General features: G+C 45.2%; 1 protein-coding gene across 1 annotated transcript; it reads left to right on the forward strand.

Moving 5' to 3' along the window:
* The first annotated feature begins 344 nt into the window (after positions 1-344).
* LOC148730277 (uncharacterized) lies at positions 345-17,348 on the forward strand. The gene is given in 3 exon segments (XM_088761770.1): positions 345-7,143; positions 12,601-13,473; positions 13,848-17,348. Coding segments are annotated over 3 exon segments (9,738 nt in total). The 3' UTR covers positions 15,914-17,348.
* Positions 17,349-18,831: the final 1,483 nt, after the last annotated feature.

Below are 18,831 nucleotides of genomic sequence, written 5' to 3' on the forward strand. Positions count from 1 at the left end.
ATCTAAGACATTTAACGGCTAACATTGGCTTGCTTATCTGACGGTTGACGATAAAAATACTGAATTTTTGACGGTTGACGGTTAATATTGTGGCCATTTGACGGTTGACAGTTAACCCCATTGAGACTCTCTTCCAAGTTTGACAGTTGGCGACGCACAGCTCTTGAGATTTGGTTACTAACCCCGTCCCCAAACTTTGTCCGTGTCTCACTCAACTTATAATCGTAGTAAATGTTTCGACAAGTTTAAAAGTTCTTAGTCCTTCAGTAGAAAAGATAAACAAACTGTTACAATTAACTGACTTAACTAATGGAGAGATTGCTTTTCAAAGGGTCTGATTGAATATGGCCGCTCCAATGGAATATACTGCAGAGCAATTGAATTACTACAGGATCTGTTACATTGTCACTGATGTACTATCTGAAGGCCTTCGAACAATCTTCAAACAAGAATGGGACAATCGCTACAAGGCAACTCTGGGAGAATGGAAGGACCAGCCGAAAAATGGAATGGACTTTTGGAACGGTGAGTCCCCACGAAACAGAAGTAGAAACGCCCGTCTCTTGACAACTATGACCAATGGTGACAGAGCGGAATGGGATTGTACCATGCTGTTTTATGCCATTCTTAGGTCCGATTCCATCTGCAGTCTCCATCCAGCTGTTCGGTCTAATGTGGATGTTCTCAGAAATTTTCGCAATGAAGAATTTGCGCACATGCCACGAGGCCACCTTTCCAGCAAAGATTTTCAAATTGCGATTTCAAAGGTAACTACTGCATTTCTGTCGCTCGGTCTTCCCATTCAACAAATCCTTGAAGTCAAAAAACAAACAAGTTTCCCAACGGAAGAGTTGACAAATGTTCTGAAGAAAGTTAACGACCTTCAACAGGAGCTTCAAAATAAAGAGACAAAAATTCAAGAACAAAAAAAAGAACTTGTTGAAAAAGAAACAAGACTTGAAGAAAAAGACAAGGAACTTGAAAAAACAGAGAATCAGCGGCAGACGCTTGAAGAACAGCTGCAAACCAAAGTCCCCCCATTTTGCATTCTCCCCCCTGAACCTGCACATGACGTCTCCCCTCGCGAATCTGATGTTGGTAAAATCATACAACATCTCAAAGCACTCAAAAGCTCCAACAATCACAGCTTAACCACCTTGTACTTATCAGGAAACCCTGGTAGTGGAAAATCTCAGCTGGCTCGACTAGTAGCCAAGCAATTTTTCGACGAAAGCAAAGAAACTCCCTCCGAGATTTCATTTGTTATGACGCTTAATGCAGAAAATTCAGAGACACTTTTGGAGTCGTATGTCTCTTTCGCTCGAAACTGTAAATGTCCGGATTACTCAGTTACAGACACTTATAATTCCAAAGATCTGAACACAGAAAAGAAAATTGCAAGTCTCAAGACCCTGATAAGCGCAAAAATTGGGCTTTACACTTCGTGGTTACTAGTAGTTGACAATGTCACTAATCTGTCCCAGGTATATACTTCTTTGACAGATTTAGCAAACCAGCAATGGATGAGGGGCCAGCTATTGATAACAACGCAAGACACCGCGTCTATTCCTTTGACAAGTTCTTCCATTCAGCAAATATCAGTAAGTGAAGGGATGCTTCCTGACGATGCCAGCTCTTTGTTAAGGCTCCTTTCTGGTGTCACTGATGATAAGATGGAAAAAGAAATTGCACGGTATCTGGACTACCTGCCACTTGCTTTGGCCGGCGCCGCCGTCTATGTAAGACAAGTTCGGGAAGGTAAAATAGCTCCAAACTTCGGCTGGACCGACTATCTAAAAAAACTTGAAAAAGGACACCGACGCACAACTGAGAACATTCTAGCCGAGACAAACCCAAATTACCCAAAAACAATGACCACAGCAATAACACTCGCCTTGGAAAAGGAAATTAGTTCCGACAGAGTTATAAAGCACTTGTTCACTTTTCTCTCTCTTTGTGCGCTACAACCAATATTAAAAGATATTGCTGTCGAGTACATTATGGAAATGGAAAAGGAATATGAAGATAAAGATGCAATTGGCGTAAAGATAAAGCGATGCCCATTGTTATTGTTTGACGAAGAGGAGAGCGGTGTGTACATTCGAGTGCATGGAGTCGTCCATTACGTTGCTAATTCAGTAACAAAGAAATGTAGAAAGGATGAGAAAATCAAATCCATACTGGGAGCTGCTTTATCCCTCTCCAGATTTAAGGATCAAGATTCTCTAGTCATTGGCACGAAAATTGTCCCTCATTTGGCAAAAGTGATTACAGACGCCAACCCCTTCTTTTCTAAAGAAGGAATATCGCAAGTCGCTCAAATTGGTGGATCGACTTTGCAGGACTACTCTAACGTCTTTAGAACTCTCGGAAATATGTGCTGCGACCACTCTCAATATCCAGCTGCAAAAAGCTACTTTACAGCAGTCCTAGCAATCGCCGAGTTAAGAAACCCAAGTAATGAATTACAAAAAACAGATATTTATAATAAGCTGGGCCGTGTCCACGAGCAACTGGGTGACCTAAAGCAGGCAAAAGACTTTCACGAGCGAGCGCTATATGTTCGGCTGAAAAAGCTCGGACCTGAGCATGTTAATGTCGCAACGTCTTACAATAACTTGGGCCTAGTCCACAAGCAGCTGGGTGACCTAAAGCAGGCAAAAGACTGTCACAAGCGAGCGCTGAATGTTGAACTGAAAAGGCTCGGACCTGAGCATGTTGATGTCGCAACGTCTTACAATAACCTGGGCCTAGTCCACAGCCAGCTGGGTGACCTAAAGCAGGCAAAAGACTGTCACAAGAGAGCGCTGAATGTTGAACTGAAAAAGCTCGGACCTGAGCATGTTAATGTCGCAAGGTCTTACAATAACCTGGGCCTAGTCCACAGGCAACTGGGTGACCTAAAGCAGGCAAAAGACTTTTACGAGCGAGCGCTGGATGTTTTGCTGAAAAAGCTCGGACCTGAGCATGTTTATGTCGCAACGTCTTACAATAACCTGGGCCTAGTCCACAGCCAGCTGGGTGACCTAAAGCAGGCAAAAGACTGTCACAAGAGAGCGCTGAATGTTGAACTGAAAAAGCTCGGACCTGAGCATGTTAATGTCGCAAGGTCTTACAATAACCTGGGCCTAGTCCACAGGCAACTGGGTGACCTAAAGCAGGCAAAAGACTTTTACGAGCGAGCGCTGGATGTTTTGCTGAAAAAGCTCGGACCTGAGCATGTTTATGTCGCAACGTCTTACAATAACCTGGGCCTAGTCCACAGCCAGCTGGGTGACCTAAAGCAGGCAAAAGACTGTCACAAGAGAGCGCTGAATGTTGAACTGAAAAAGCTCGGACCTGAGCATGTTAATGTCGCAAGGTCTTACAATAACCTGGGCCTAGTCCACAGGCAACTGGGTGACCTAAAGCAGGCAAAAGACTTTTACGAGCGAGCGCTGGATGTTTTGCTGAAAAAGCTCGGACCTGAGCATGTTTATGTCGCAACGTCTTACAATAACCTGGGCCTTGTCCACCAGCGGCTGGGTGACCTAAAGCAGGCAAAAGACTTTCTCGAGCGAGCGCTGGATGTTTGGCTGAAGAAGCTCGGACCTGAGCATGTTTCTGCCGCAACGTCTTATAATAACCTGGGCCTTGTCCACCAGCGGCTGGGTGACCTACAGCAGGCAAAAGATTGTCACGAGCGAGCCCTGGATGTTTGGCTGAAAAAGCTCGGACCTGAGCATGTTGATGTCGCAACGTCTTACAATAACCTGGGCCTAGTCCACAGCCAGCTGGGTGACCTAAAGCAGGCAAAAGACTGTCACAAGAGAGCGCTGAATGTTGAACTGAAAAAGCTCGGACCTGAGCATGTTAATGTCGCAAGGTCTTACAATAACCTGGGCCTAGTCCACAGGCAACTGGGTGACCTAAAGCAGGCAAAAGACTTTTACGAGCGAGCGCTGGATGTTTTGCTGAAAAAGCTCGGACCTGAGCATGTTTATGTCGCAACGTCTTACAATAACCTGGGCCTTGTCCACCAGCGGCTGGGTGACCTAAAGCAGGCAAAAGACTTTCTCGAGCGAGCGCTGGATGTTTGGCTGAAGAAGCTCGGACCTGAGCATGTTTCTGCCGCAACGTCTTATAATAACCTGGGCCTTGTCCACCAGCGGCTGGGTGACCTACAGCAGGCAAAAGATTGTCACGAGCGAGCCCTGGATGTTTGGCTGAAAAAGCTCGGACCTGAGCATGTTGATGTCGCAACGTCTTACAATAACCTGGGCTTAGTCCACGAGCAGCTGGGTGACCTAAAGCAGGCAAAAGACTTTCTCGAGCGAGCGCTGGATGTTTCGCTGAAAAAGCTCGGACCTGAGCATGTTGATGTCGCAGCGTCTTACAATAACCTGGGCGTAGTCCACAGGCAGCTGGGTGACCTAAAGCAGGCAAAAGACTTTCACGAGCGAGCGCTGAATGTTCAGCTGAAGAAGCTCGGACCTGAGCATGTTTCTGCCGCAATGTCTTATAATAACCTGGGCCTTGTCCACAGGCAGCTGGATGACCTAAAGCAGGAAAAAGACTATCACAAGCGAGCGCTGGATGTTCGGCTGAAAAACCTCGGACCTGAGCATGTTGATGTCGCAGAGTCTTATAATAACCTGGGCTTTGTCCACAAGTACCTGGGTGACCTAAAGCAGGCAAAAGATTTTCTCGAGCGAGCGCTGGATGTTTGGCTGAAAAAGCTCGGACCTGAGCATGTTGATGTCGCAACGTCTTATAATAACCTGGGCCATGTCCACAAGCAGCTGGGTGACCTAAAGCAGGCAAAAGACTTTTACGAGCGAGCGCTGGATGTTTGGCTGAAAAAGCTCGGACCTGAGCATGGTCATGTCGCAACGTCTTATAATAACCTGGGCCTTGTCCACGAGGGGCTGGGTGACCTAAAGCAGGCAAAAGCCTTGCACAAGCGAGCGCTGGATGTTCGGCTGAAAAACCTCGGACCTGAGCATGTTGATGTCGCAGAGTCTAATAATAACCTGGGCGTTGTCCACAAGCACCTGGGTGACCTAAAGCAGGCAAAAGACTGTCTCGAGCGAGCGCTGGATGTTTGGCTGAAAAAGCTCGGACCTGAGCATCTTGATGTCGCAACGTGTTATGATAACTTGGGCCTAGTCCACAAGCAGCTGGGTGACCTAAAGCAGGCAAAAGACTGTCACAAGCGAGCGCTGAATGTTAAGCTGAAAAAGCTCGGACCTGAGCATGTTGATGTCGCAACGTCGTACAATAACCTGGGCCTAGTCCACAGGCAGCTGGGTGACCTAAAGCAGGCAAAAGACTGTCACGAGCGAGCGCTGGATGTTTGGCTGAAAAAGCTCGGACCTGAGCATGTTGATGTCGCAACGTCTTACAATAACCTGGGCATTGTCCACGAGTGGCTGGGTGACCTAAAGCAGGCAAAAGACTTTCACGAGCGAGCGCTGAATGTTAAGCTGAAGAAGCTCGGACCTGAGCATGTTTCTGCCGCAACGTCTTATAATAACCTGGGCCTTGTCCACAAGCAGCTGGATGACCTAAAGCAGGCAAAAGACTATCACAAGCGAGCGCTGGATGTTCGGCTGAAAAAGCTCGGACCTGAGCATGTTGATGTCGCAGAGTCTAATAATAACCTAGGCGTTGTCCACAAGCACCTGGGTGACCTAAAGCAGGCAAAAGACTGTCTCGAGCGAGCGCTGGATGTTTGGCTGAAAAAGCTCGGACCTGAGCATCTTGATGTCGCAACGTGTTATGATAACCTGGGCCTTGTCCACAAGCAGCTGGATGACCTAAAGCAGGCAAAAGACTTTCACAAGCAAGCGCTGGATGTTCGACTGAAAAAGCTCGGACCTGAGCATGGTCATGTCGCAACGTCTTATAATAACCTGGGCCTTGTCCACAAGCACCTGGGTGACCTAAAGCAGGCAAAAGACTGTCACGAGCGAGCGCTGGATGTTTGGCTGAAAAAGCTCGGACCTGAGCATCTTGATGTCGCAACGTGTTATGATAACCTGGGCCTTGTCCACAAGCAGCTGGATGATCTAAAGCAGGCAAAAGACTTTCACAAGCAAGCGCTCGTTGTTCGGCTGAAAAAGCTTGGACCTGAGCATGGTCATGTCGCAACGTCTTATAATAACCTGGGCCTTGTCCACAAGCACCTGGGTGACCTAAGGCAGGCAAAAGATTGTCACGAGCGAGCGCTGGATGTTTGGCTGAAAAAGCTCGGACCTGAGCATCTTGATGTCGCAACATGTTATGATAACCTGGGACTTGTCCACAAGCAGCTGGATGACCTAAGGCAGGCAAAAGACTTTCACAAGCGAGCGCTGGATGTGCGGCTGAAAAAGCTCGGACCTGAGCATGGTCATGTCGCAACGTCTTATAATAACCTGGGCCTTGTCCACAAGCACCTGGGTGACCTAAAGCAGGCAAAAGATTGTCACGAGCGAGCGCTGGATGTTTGGCTGAAAAAGCTCGGACCTGAGCATCTTGATGTCGCAACATGTTATGATAACCTGGGCCTTGTCCACAAGCAGCTGGATGACCTAAAGCAGGCAAAAGACTTTCACAAGCGAGCGCTGGATGTGCGGCTGAAAAAGCTCGGACCTGAGCATGCTCATGTCGTTACGTCTTATAATAATCTGAGGCTTGTCCACAAGCACCTGAGTGATCTAAAGCAGGAAAAAAATTGTAACGAGCGAGCGCTGGATGTTTAGCTGAAAAAGCTCGGACCTTAGCATCTTGATGTCGCAACGTATTATGATTACCTGGGCCTTGTCCACAAGCAGCTGGATGACCTAAAGCAGGCAAAAGACTTTCACAAGCGAGCGCTGGATGTTCGGCTGACAAAGCTCGGACCTGACCATGTTAATTTCGCAATGTCTTATAATAACCTGGGCCTTGTCCACTGGCAGTTGAGTGACCTAAAGCACGCAAAAGACTGTCACGAGCGAGCCCTGGATGTTCGGCTGAAAAACCTCGGACCTGACCATGTTGATGTCGCAACGTCTTATAATAACCTGGGCCTTGTCCACAAGTACCTGGTTGACCTAAAGCAGGCAAAAGACTGTCACGAGCGAGCCCTGGATGTTTGGCTGAAAAAGCTCGGACCTGAGCATGCTCCTGTCGCAACGTGTTAATAACTTGGGCCTTGTCCACAAGCACCTGGGTGACCTAAAGCAGGCAAAAGATTGTCACGAGCGAGCGCTGGATGTTTGGCTGAAAAAGCTCGGACCTGAGCATCTTGATGTCGCAACGTCTTATAATAACTTGGGCCTTGTCCACGAGCAGCTGGATGACGTAAAGCAGGCAAAAGACTGTCACGAGCGAGCCCTGGATGTTCTTCTGAAAAAGCTGGGACCTGAGCATGTTGATGTTGCAGAGTCTTATAATAACCTGGGCCTTGTCCACAAGCAGCTGGATGACCTAAAGCAGGCAAAAGACTGTCACGAGCGAGCCCTGGATATTCGGCTGAAAAAGCTCGGACCTGAGCATGTTGATGTCGCAACGTCTTACGATAACCTGGGCCTTGTCCACGAGCAGCTGGGTGACCTAAAGCAGGCAAAAGATTGTCACGAGCGAGCGCTAGATGTTCGGCTGAAAAAGCTCGGACCTGAGCATGTTAAAGTCGCAACGTCTTACAATAACTCGGGCCTTGTCCACCGGCAGCTGGGTGATCTAAAGCAGGCAAAAGACTCTCACGAGCGAGCGCTGGATGTTACGCTGTAAAAGCTTGGACCTGAGCATGTTCATGTCGCAGCGTTTTGTAATAACCTGGGTCTTGTCCACGAGCAGCTAGGTGACCAAAACCAGTCAAAAGACTGTCACGAGCGAGCACTGTATGTTTGGGTTAAAAAGCTCGGACCTGAGCATGTTGATGTTGCAAAGTCCTATAATAACCTGGGCCTTGTCCACGAGCAGCTGGGTGACCTAAAGCAGGCAAAAGACTTTCACAAGCGAGCGCTTGATGTTCGGCTGAAAACGCTCGGACCTGAGCATGTTGATGTCGCAATGTCTTACAATAACCAGGGCATTGTCCACGAGCGGCTGGGTGACCTTAAGCAGGCAAAAGACTTTTACAAGCGAGCGCTGGATGTTTGGCTAAAAAAGCTCGGACCTGAGCATGTTGATGTCACAATTTCTTACAATAACCTGTGCCTTGTCCACCGGCAGCTGGGTAACCTAAAGAATGCAAAAGACTTTCACAAGCGAGCGCTTGATGTTCGGCTGAAAACGCTCGGACCTGAGCATGTTGATGTCGCAATGTCTTACAATAACCTGGGCAATGTCCACGAGCGGCTGGGTGACCTTAAGCAGGCAAAAGACTTTCACAAGCGAGCGCTGGATGTTCGGCTGAAAAAGCTCAGACATGACCATGTTGATATCGCGATGTCTTACAATAACGTCGGCACTGTCCACAGGCAGCTGGGTGACCTAAAGTAGGCCAAAGACTGTCACGAGCGAGAGCTGGATATTCGCCTTAAGATATTCGGTCCGGGACACGTCAAGGTAGCAGATACTTACATAAACCTGGGCGATGTGCACAATTATCTCGGTCTCAACCCAGAAGCCAAAGGGTGTTATGATCTTACTTTGGCGATTTATGTCAAGAACTTTGGCCCTGAAGATGAGAAAGTGAGATCTGTTTAGAATGCACTTGCTCAGCTACGTACTGCAGAACTGAATATTGGTAACAGATAAAGTTCAATAATCATAAATTCGTAATTCTTTAAAGCATTAGGCTGGTTACTCGTAGATCAGCGAAGATCAAATCAGAATTGAGAGTTCAAACAAAGATATCAAGACTTCAGTTTGCAGCATACTTATACAGGTTAAGTCAAGAAACACCTAATTGTGGTGCATTGTAATGTAGAAAATTTAAGAAACAACAGACAATTTCCCTGTAAGCCAGACTTCTAGCGATCAACATTACAAGTTAAAGAGCCAGTCAGAGTGCAGTCAGTTGCGTTTGACACGTGCCGCAACCGATTTGTAAAAGGCAGAACTAAAAACCCCATTCAAACCTTAAGAACCTTTGCAGGCTCACTCTTGAAACCATAGCAACGTTAGACTAAGAATGGCAGAATATTTAAAAAATTGAAACGCCCTGTGGTTTTTCCCCCTAGATCACGGCACTAGTATAGAAATTACGCTTCAAACTTTCACCTCAGATGTCTCTCAAAACGGGCACAAAATATCTTTTGCACACCATAGTTTCATCCTTGCTGATATGAAGCGGTCTATCATCGAAGTTCGATCGTCAAAATGCATTTGGAGTAAGTTCGGCTACGTTGATCTCGACACGTCAGCTGGACGGTCTTCTGCGATAGTTTTATCCTATTTTGCTTTAAAAAAAGTCGTTTTGAAGTATCAAGGTTTAATCCTTTCAATTGTTTTAAAAATTGCGCCATATCAATTACTTTTGAAAACTGGATCGTTGGATAATGCAATTCAAGACTTTTTATGGGCTTAGCCATTATGATATAGGAGCCAATATACCATAATCTACAAATATGACAAATGTACGCGTTGGCTTAAAATTAAAAGGGAGTTAAAAAGACGAGAAGAGAAGATTTGTCTAATATCCTGGGTTTTTTTTAATAAAACAATTATTCCACTCGCGCTTGTTGGATATGAGATGACTATAGCTAACTCGGCGCTACGCGCCTCGTTGGCTATCTATCATCTCATATCCAACAACCGCGAGTGGAATAATTGTTAAATACATACTGTTGCTATGGATTTATAGGCGTCTATGTGACATGCAAAGTTGTTATTCAACTTTGTCTATGTAATATAGAATTAGACCCTGTCACTGGCTGTCAGGATTTTAAAATATCGTCTGTGACTTTATTGCAGTAAACGTTGGACCTTTCTCAGAGTATGGTTCCTCTAGAACCTATTAAGTTTAATTTCTAGTTTTGACATCGAAGTAATCCTTTAAAATTTGAAAATTGTTCATAGTTTAAATCATCACAACCATAGTAACTTTTGGCGTGCTGTACGTATTGTAATCTTTAACTAAGTAGGCTAATTATTAAAGGAGTTAAGTAATGGCACTTCTGCAGTCGATGGTGTTGCGTTTTGGTGGTTGAAAAGATTGGTTGTTAGAACAATAGATAAAACCTATAATTCCGTTTGGCAAAAATCGCATGAATGCACAGAATCCGCATGGCTCTAATCATACTCCATTTGTCAGTCATTTTCGCGGTGTGAACACGAGCTTGTTGATACACAAAATGAAGCGGCAGTGTAGGCCAGTTTACGTAAGGAGCACAGAATTCGAATGTGTGACATCCTAGCTACGCCACTACTTGCCAACCTAAAAAGCCCTTGCTTCCATAAGCACCAAAAAAGCTCTGTTATATTCGATGCCCAATCAACCAAGATAATGGTTTGAGAATTTGTGTAATGCTCTACAAAGCAAATCTGCTTTTGTTTGAGGTGAACAGAGCCTGGCACTATGGGAGGTCGTTTAGAGCTCGAAAGACGATTGTCGCGTGTGGTTCGCAGCATCCTCCTGCGCGCATGTCTCGTGTTTGCCTCCGCTGGCCTGAAAATGCCACGTCTCCTTCGCAGCCGTTCTTTAGCTAATAGCTCCATCGTAACGAACAGTATTCCTTTCCCTTTGTTTGAGGGTATAGACCCTTACAGATTGCGCTAGTAAAAGTGGCACATTATTATTATTTATTTAATTTTTTTTTTGCTTAAGTTCCTTTGCAGTAAATGGCTTGAACCCGGGGGTAACATGTGAAGGTGTAGTCTGATCGTCCGGGTGAGTGTAGTCCTGAGAAGGATTGTTGTCGGTGGTAGTGACTGACGTTTCGACAACCTGTGCGGAAGTCATCATCAGAGTCAAGTGAATGATTGTTGTCAGTAGAATGTTCTTATTCCAGCTCATGTGAAATGTTCGGTTGGTTTTGCCGTGATGTTATTGGCTGTAAGACTCAAGTGACGTAAGTCGGTCGTGATTGGTCTGTTTCGATCTGTCGGTAAAGTTAGGTCGTTCTTTTTCGGTCGTTTGTGATGTTTTGTCGTGAATGAGTCGTTTGTATGGAGCGGGTAAGTGTTGACATCTGTTTAGGAGAGTCTGTTCTAAGTTAGTAAACCAGCTCTCCAGAGTCAGTCGTTAAAAATAGTCAGTGCTGTAGGTTAGGCATTGCGCAGAGTCCCAGTCAATGTTGTGGTTGGTAAGTCGATGGTGTTCAGCAATGTGATTGCTGACATCACCTTTCCTCGTCGCCCGTCTGTGTTCTGTCAGTCTTGTTTCGTCGGATAAAGTCGTTGTTGTAGTTGTTCTTCGTAAAACACGGTGAAGGTATTTGTTATCGTCAGATAAGCTGTCCGTCGAGTTGCATACTAGTTGTGCGCGTCGTGTTAGAGTTCTGATAGTTGTGGCTTTGTGTGATGTAGGGTTGTAGGAAGACTTGTCCAGTAATCTTTCGGTGTGTGTCGGTATCCTGTAAACTGTCGTTTGTAATGAGTTGTCGTTGTGGCTTACCAGGCAGTCTAGAAAAGGAAGTTTGCCATTTTCTTCGACTTCTCTGGTAAACTGTATGTCAGCGTTTTGTTCGTTAAGGTGGTGGTGGAATGTGTCAATTTTGTCGTGTCGAACGGCAGTGAATGTGTCGTCAACGTATCGTAACCAAAGCCAAAGATTAACACAGTGTAACCTTAAGTGGAACAACCACATCAATGATGTTATAAAAAGAGCAAACAAACGATTATACTTTTTAGTCCTCCTGAAGAGAGCCAGCCTTCCAGCGGATGACATAATTAATTTTTATTGTACAACTATACGTCCTGTTCTGGAATACTGTGCACAAACATTCCATCATGCGTTACCTGCGTATCTTAGTGATGACATTGAAAGGGTTCAAAGACGCGCATTATCCATCATTTCACCAGTACTGTCATACCATGACTCTTAAGAAAGGCACGGTTTAGCTTCGCTCTATGACAGGCGCATTAAATTGTGTACGGATCTGTTTTTGTCTGTCTCAAATCCATCTCACAAATTATATAATTTGCTGCCAGATAGACATCTTTCAGCTTAAAATACTAGACACCGGCCCGTTTTTAACATGCCGCGCTTTCACACTGATCGTTTTAAATCTTCATTTAACCCGGCTACGTGCGCGTGTGCTAACCTACTTTTTTAGCTATTCCACTGCTGTATATTAGTTATAGTTGTTATATTAGTAATTTTATTTAAGTCTTAGCATTTTTGTGATTGGTTGTCTTAAATAGTCTTATATAATCAAAGATTGTGAAAAGCACGCAATTCAGCCTATGGCTGCAATGTATTTTATTTGGTAATAAACTATCTCAGGACACTTGATTGACATGCATAGTTTCTAGTTTGATTGAAGGACCGGTCATGATTTATCATCTGGATAGGTGGGTGAACGATGACGATTGAAGCATTTTATGTAAGCGATGAACCGGGTCATTAGCAATCGAGAGGAAGGTCTTTTTACATAAGCTAGCGATGTAGTCATTGATAGACATAATATTTGAAAGCTCTAAACCCTCTCTATAGGCCAGGCCCGGGCAAATGATTGACAATGCCTGTTTCTCCACATTCTCTAGATCTTTCTTTATGCTCATTGTTATTGTTTGACGAAGACGAGAGCGGTGTGTACATTCGAGTGCATGGAGTCGTCCATTACGTTGCTAATTCAGTAACAAAGAAATGTAGAAAGGATGAGAAAATCAAATCCATACTGGGAGCTGCTTTATCCCTCTCCAGATTTAAGGATCAAGATTCTCTAGTCATTGGCACGAAAATTGTCCCTCATTTGGCAAAAGTGATTACAGACGCCAACCCCTTCTTTTCTAAAGAAGGAATATCGCAAGTCGCTCAAATTGGTGGATCGACTTTGCAGGACTACTCTAACGTCTTTAGAACTCTCGGAAATATGTGCTGCGACCACTCTCAATATCCAGCTGCAAGAAGCTACTTTACAGCAGTCCTAGCAATCGCCGAGTTAAGAAACCCAAGTAATGAATTACAAAAAACAGATATTTATAATAAGCTGGGCCGTGTCCACGAGCAACTGGGTGACCTAAAGCAGGCAAAAGACTGTCACGAGCGAGCCCTGGATGTTCCGCTGAAAAAGCTCGGACCTAAGCATGTTGATGTCGCAACGTCTCATAGTTACCTGGGCCATGTCCACGACAAACTGGGTGACCTAAAGCAGGCAAAAGACTTTCACAAGCGAGCCCTGGATGTTCGGCTGAAAAAGCTCGGACCTGAGCTTGTTGATGTCGCAACGTCTTACAATAACCTGGGCCGTGTCCACAAGCAACTGGGTGACCTAAAGCAGGCAAAAGACTTTCACAAGCGAGCCCTGGATGTTCGGCTAAAAAAGCTCGGACCTGAGCATGTTGATGTCGCAACGTCTTACAATAACCTGGGCCTAGTCCACAAGCAGCTGGGTGACCTAAAGCAGGCAAAAGACTGTCACGAGCGAGCGCTGGATGTTTGGCTGAAAAAGCTCGGACCTGAGCATGTTGATGTCGCAACGTCTTACAATAACCTGGGCCTTGTCCACGAGTGGCTGGGTGACCTAAAGCAGGCAAAAGACTTTCACGAGCGAGCGCTGAATGTTAAGCTGAAAAAGCTCGGACCTGAGCATGTTTCTGTCGCAACGTCTTATAATAACCTGGGCCTTGTCCACAAGCGGCTGGGTGACCTAAAGCAGGCAAAAGACTTTCACGAGCGAGCGCTGAATGTTAAGCTGAAGAAGCTCGGTCCTGAGCATGTTTCTGCCGCAACGTCTTATGATAACCTGGGCCTTGTCCATGAGCGGCTGGGTGACCTAAAGCAGGCAAAGACTGTCACGAGCGAGCGCTGAATGTTAAGCTGAAAAAGCTCGGACCTGAGCATGTTGATGTCGCAACGTCTTACAATAACCTGGGCCTAGTCTACGAGCAGCTGGGTGACCTAAAGCAGGCAAAAGAATTTCACGAGCGAGCGCTGGATGTTCGGCTGAAAAAGCTCGGACCTGAGCATGTTGATGTCGCAACGTCTTACAATAACCTGGGCCTAGTCCACAAGCAGCTGGGTGACCTAAAGCAGGCAAAAGACTGTCACGAGCGAGCGCTGAATGTTAAGCTGAAAAAGCTCGGACCTGAGCATGTTGATGTCGCAACGTCTTACAATAACCTGGGCCTTGTCCACGAGCAGCTGGGTGACCTAAAGCAGGCAAAAGACTTTCACGAGCGAGCGCTGGATGTTCGGCTGAAAAAGCTCGGACCTGAGCATGTTGATGTCGCAACGTCTTACAATAACCTGGGCCTAGTCCACAAGCAGCTGGGTGACCTAAAGCAGGCAAAAGACTGTCACGAGCGAGCGCTGGATGTTTGGCTGAAAAAGCTCGGACCTGAGCATGTTGATGTCGCAACGTCTTACAATAACCTGGGCCTTGTCCACGAGTGGCTGGGTGACCTAAAGCAGGCAGAAGACTTTCACGAGCGAGCGCTGAATGTTAAGCTGAAAAAGCTCGGACCTGAGCATGTTTCTGTCGCAACGTCTTATAATAACCTGGGCCTTGTCCACAAGCGGCTGGGTGACCTAAAGCAGGCAAAAGACTTTCACGAGCGAGCGCTGAATGTTAAGCTGAAGAAGCTCGGACCTGAGCATGTTTCTGCCGCAACGTCTTATAATAACCTAGGCCTTGTCCATGAGCGGCTGCGTGACCTAAAGCAGGCAAAAGACTGTCACGAGCGAGCGCTGAATGTTAAGCTGAAAAAGCTCGGACCTGAGCATGTTGATGTCGCAACGTCTTACAATAACCTGGGCCTAGTCCACGAGCAGCTGGGTGACCTAAAGAAGGCAAAAGAATTTCACGAGCGAGCGCTGGATGTTCGGCTGAAAAAGCTCGGACCTGAGCATGTTGATGTCGCAACGTCTTACAATAACCTGGGCCTAGTCCACGAGCAGCTGGGTGACCTAAAGCAGGCAAAAGAATTTCACGAGCGAGCGCTAGATGTTCGGCTGAAAAAGCTCGGACCTGAGCATGTTGATGTCGCAACGTATTACAATAACCTGGGCTTAGTCCACAAGCAGCTGGGTGACCTAAAGCAGGCAAAAGACTGTCACGAGCGAGCGCTGGATGTTTGGCTGAAAAAGCTCGGACCTGAGCATGTTGATGTCGCAACGTCTTATAATAACCTGGGCCTTGTCCACGAGTGGCTGGGTGACCTAAAGCAGGCAGAAGACTTTCACGAGCGAGCGCTGAATGTTAAGCTGAAAAAGCTCGGACCTGAGCATGTTTCTGTCGCAACGTCTTATAATAACCTGGGCCTTGTCCACAAGCGGCTGGGTGACCTAAAGCAGGCAAAAGACTTTCACGAGCGAGCGCTGAATGTTAAGCTGAAGAAGCTCGGCCCTGAGCATGTTTCTGCCGCAACGTCTTATAATAACCTGGGCCTTGTCCATGAGCGGCTGGGTGACCTAAAGCAGGCAAAAGACTGTCACGAGCAAGCGCTGAATGTTGAGCTGAAAAAGCTCGGACCTGAGCATGTTGATGTCGCAACGTCTTACAATAGCCTGGGCCTAGTCCACGAGCAGCTGGGTGACCTAAAGCAGGCAAAAGAATTTCACGAGCGAGCGCTGGATGTTTGGCTGAAAAAGCTCGGACCTGAGCATGTTTATGTCGCAAAGATATACAATAACCTGGGCATTGTCCACCGGCAGCTGAGCGACCTAGAGCAAGCAAAAGACTGTCACGAGCGAGCACTGGATATTCGCCTTAAAATATTCGGTCCGGAACACGTCAAGGTGGCAGATACTTACAAAAGCCTGGGCGCTGTGCACAATTATCTCGGTCTCAGCCAAGAAGCAAAAAGGGTGTTACGGTCGTGCATTGTCGATTTATGTCAAGAACTTTGGCCCTGAAGATAATGAAATGAGATTTGTTCAGAATGCACTTGCTCAGCTACTTACAGCAGGACTGAATATTAGTAACACATAAAGTTCAATAGTCATAAATTCGTAATTCTTTAAAGCGTTAGGCTCGTTACTCGTAGATCAGCGAAGATCAAATCAGAATTGAGAGTTCAAACAAAGATATCAAGACTTCAGTTTGCAGCATACTTATACAGGTTAAGTCAAGCAACATCTAATTGTGGTGCATTGTAATGAAGAAAATTTAAGAAACCACAGACAATTTCCCTGTAAGCCAGACTTCTAGCGATCAACATTACAAGTTAAAGAGCCAATTAGAGTGCAGTCAGTTGCGTTTGACACGTGCCGCAACCGATCTGTAAAAGGCAGAGCTAAAAACCCATTCAAATCTCAAGAACTTTTGAGGCTCACTCTTGAAACCATAGCAACGTTAGACTAAAAATTGCAGAATATTTAAAAAATTGAAACGCGCTGTGGTTTTCCCCTTAGATCACGACGCTAGTAGAGAAATTACGCTTCAAACTTACACTTCAAATGTCTCTCAAAACGGGCACAAAATATCGTTTGCACACCATAGTTTCTCCCTTGCTGATATTAACCGGTCTATCATTGAAGTTCGATCGTCAAAATGCATTTGGAGTACGTTCGGCTACGTTGATCTCGACACGTCAGCTGGGCGGTCCCCAGCGATAGTTTTATCATATTTTGCTTTAAAAAAAGTGGTTGTGAAGTATCAAGGATTAATCCTTTCAATTTTTTTGTAAATTGCGCCATATCAATTATTATTAAAAACCGGATCGTTGAATAATGCAATTCAAGACTTTTTATGGACTTAACCATTATGATATATGAGCCAATATACCATAATCTACAAATATGATAAGCGTATGCGTCGGCTTAAAATTAAAAGGGAGCTAAAAAGAAGAGAAGACAAGATTTGTCTAATATCGTGGGGGTGTTTTTAATACAAAAATAATTATTCCACTCGCGCTTGTTGGATATGGGATGATTATAGCTAACTCGGCACCACGCGCCTCGTTGGCTATCTATCATCTCATATCTAACAAGTGCGGGTGGAATAATTGTTAAATACATACTGTTGCTATGGATTTATAGGCGTCTATGTGACATGCGCAGATGTTATTCAACTTTGTCTATGTAATATAAAATTAGACCCTGTCACTGGCGGTCAGGATTTTAAAATATCGTCTGTGACTTTATTGCAATGAACGTTGGACTTTTCTCGGAGTATGGTTCCTCTAGAACCTATTAAGTTTAATTTCTAGTTTTGACATCGAAGTAATTCTTTAAAATTTGAAAATTGTTCATAGTTTAAATCATCACAACCATAGTAACTTTTGGCGTGCTGTACGTATTGTAATCTTTAACTAAGTAGGCTAATTATTAAAGGAGTTAAGTAATGGCACTTCTGCAGTCGATGGTGTTGCGTTTTGGTGGTTGAAAAGATTGGTTGTTAGAACAATAGATAAAACCTATAATTCCGTTTGGCAAAAACCGCGCGAATGCACAGAATCCGCATGGCTCCAATCATACTCCATTTATCAGTCATTTTCGCGGTGTGAACACGAGCTTATTGATACACAGACCTAAAAGAATCCAGGACAATCTCACTCCTACAGAACGATAAGCCATACGCTCACTTAAGGAACGTAAAGACATAATTATAAAACCCGCCGACAAAGGTTCTGGTACTGTTGTTATGGAGACAACCTGGTACATCTGTGAATGCAACAGACAACTTTCTGACTCTATATTTTATAAACGCTTGACAAACGACATCACTGCTGATATACAAAAACGTGTTACCTTTTATGTTAACAGGATGCATAACGACCAAATCATCAACGAAACAACAAAACAATACCTTTTGCAGACTGACGTAAGACCAGGACGATTTTACATCTTACCCAAAATACACAAACCCGGTAATCCAGGACGCCCTATTGTCTCATCCAATAGCAACCCCACTGAACGGATATCCCAGTTTGTTGACCACTACCTCCAACCACTTGTTCACAAACTACCACCTTATATCAAAGACACCAATGACTTCCTCAACAAACTGTTTTACATTGGTAATTTTCCCCCTAATTCTTTACTAGTTACACTTGATGTTTCATCCCTCTACACCAATATCCCAGATATCGAAGGTATTAATGCTTGTGACCATTTTCTGTGTACCTCCTCCAATACCCCTATTCCTACCGTCACACTTTGTGACCTCATTCGTATGGTTCTTACCATAAACAATTTTACTTTTAATGATGCTCATTACCTCCAAGTTCACGGCACAGCCATGGGTACCAAAATGGCCCTTCTTTCGCTAACCTTTCTTTCTTGGTCTTTTCGAACCTAACGCTTTGAAAAATGCCCCATGTAAACCCCACACTTGGTTTAGATACTTCGACGATATCTTTATGGTCTGGACCGAAGGTTTAGATAACCTAAAAATTTTCGTCGATAATCTTAACAATATCCATCCCACCATCAAACTCACCAGCTCACACTTTTCCACTAATGTGGCTTTCCATGACGTAAGTGTCTCTTTAACCACCGACGGTAATATCTCCACTGACCTCTACACCAAACCCACAGACAAACATATGTATCTGTTGCACTCTTCTTGCCATCCATTACATACCAAAAAAGCCATTCCGTTCAGCCTAGCACTCCGCCTACGACGTATCTGTTCTACAGATAAAGCTTTTGAGACTCGCGCCGCTCAACTTACCTCATACCTTCTCAAACGAGGTTAAAGCAATAAATTCGTCACCAAACAAATACAACGCGCCGCTGACATCTCCCGCACACTCACCTTACAAACTAAAGACGTAAAAAGACCTAACCGTATTCCATTTATAACTACTTTTAATCCGTCGCTTCCTCGC

This window comes from Stylophora pistillata, chromosome 5 (assembly GCF_964205215.1).
Source record: "Stylophora pistillata chromosome 5, jaStyPist1.2, whole genome shotgun sequence".
NCBI lineage: Eukaryota > Metazoa > Cnidaria > Anthozoa > Scleractinia > Pocilloporidae > Stylophora > Stylophora pistillata.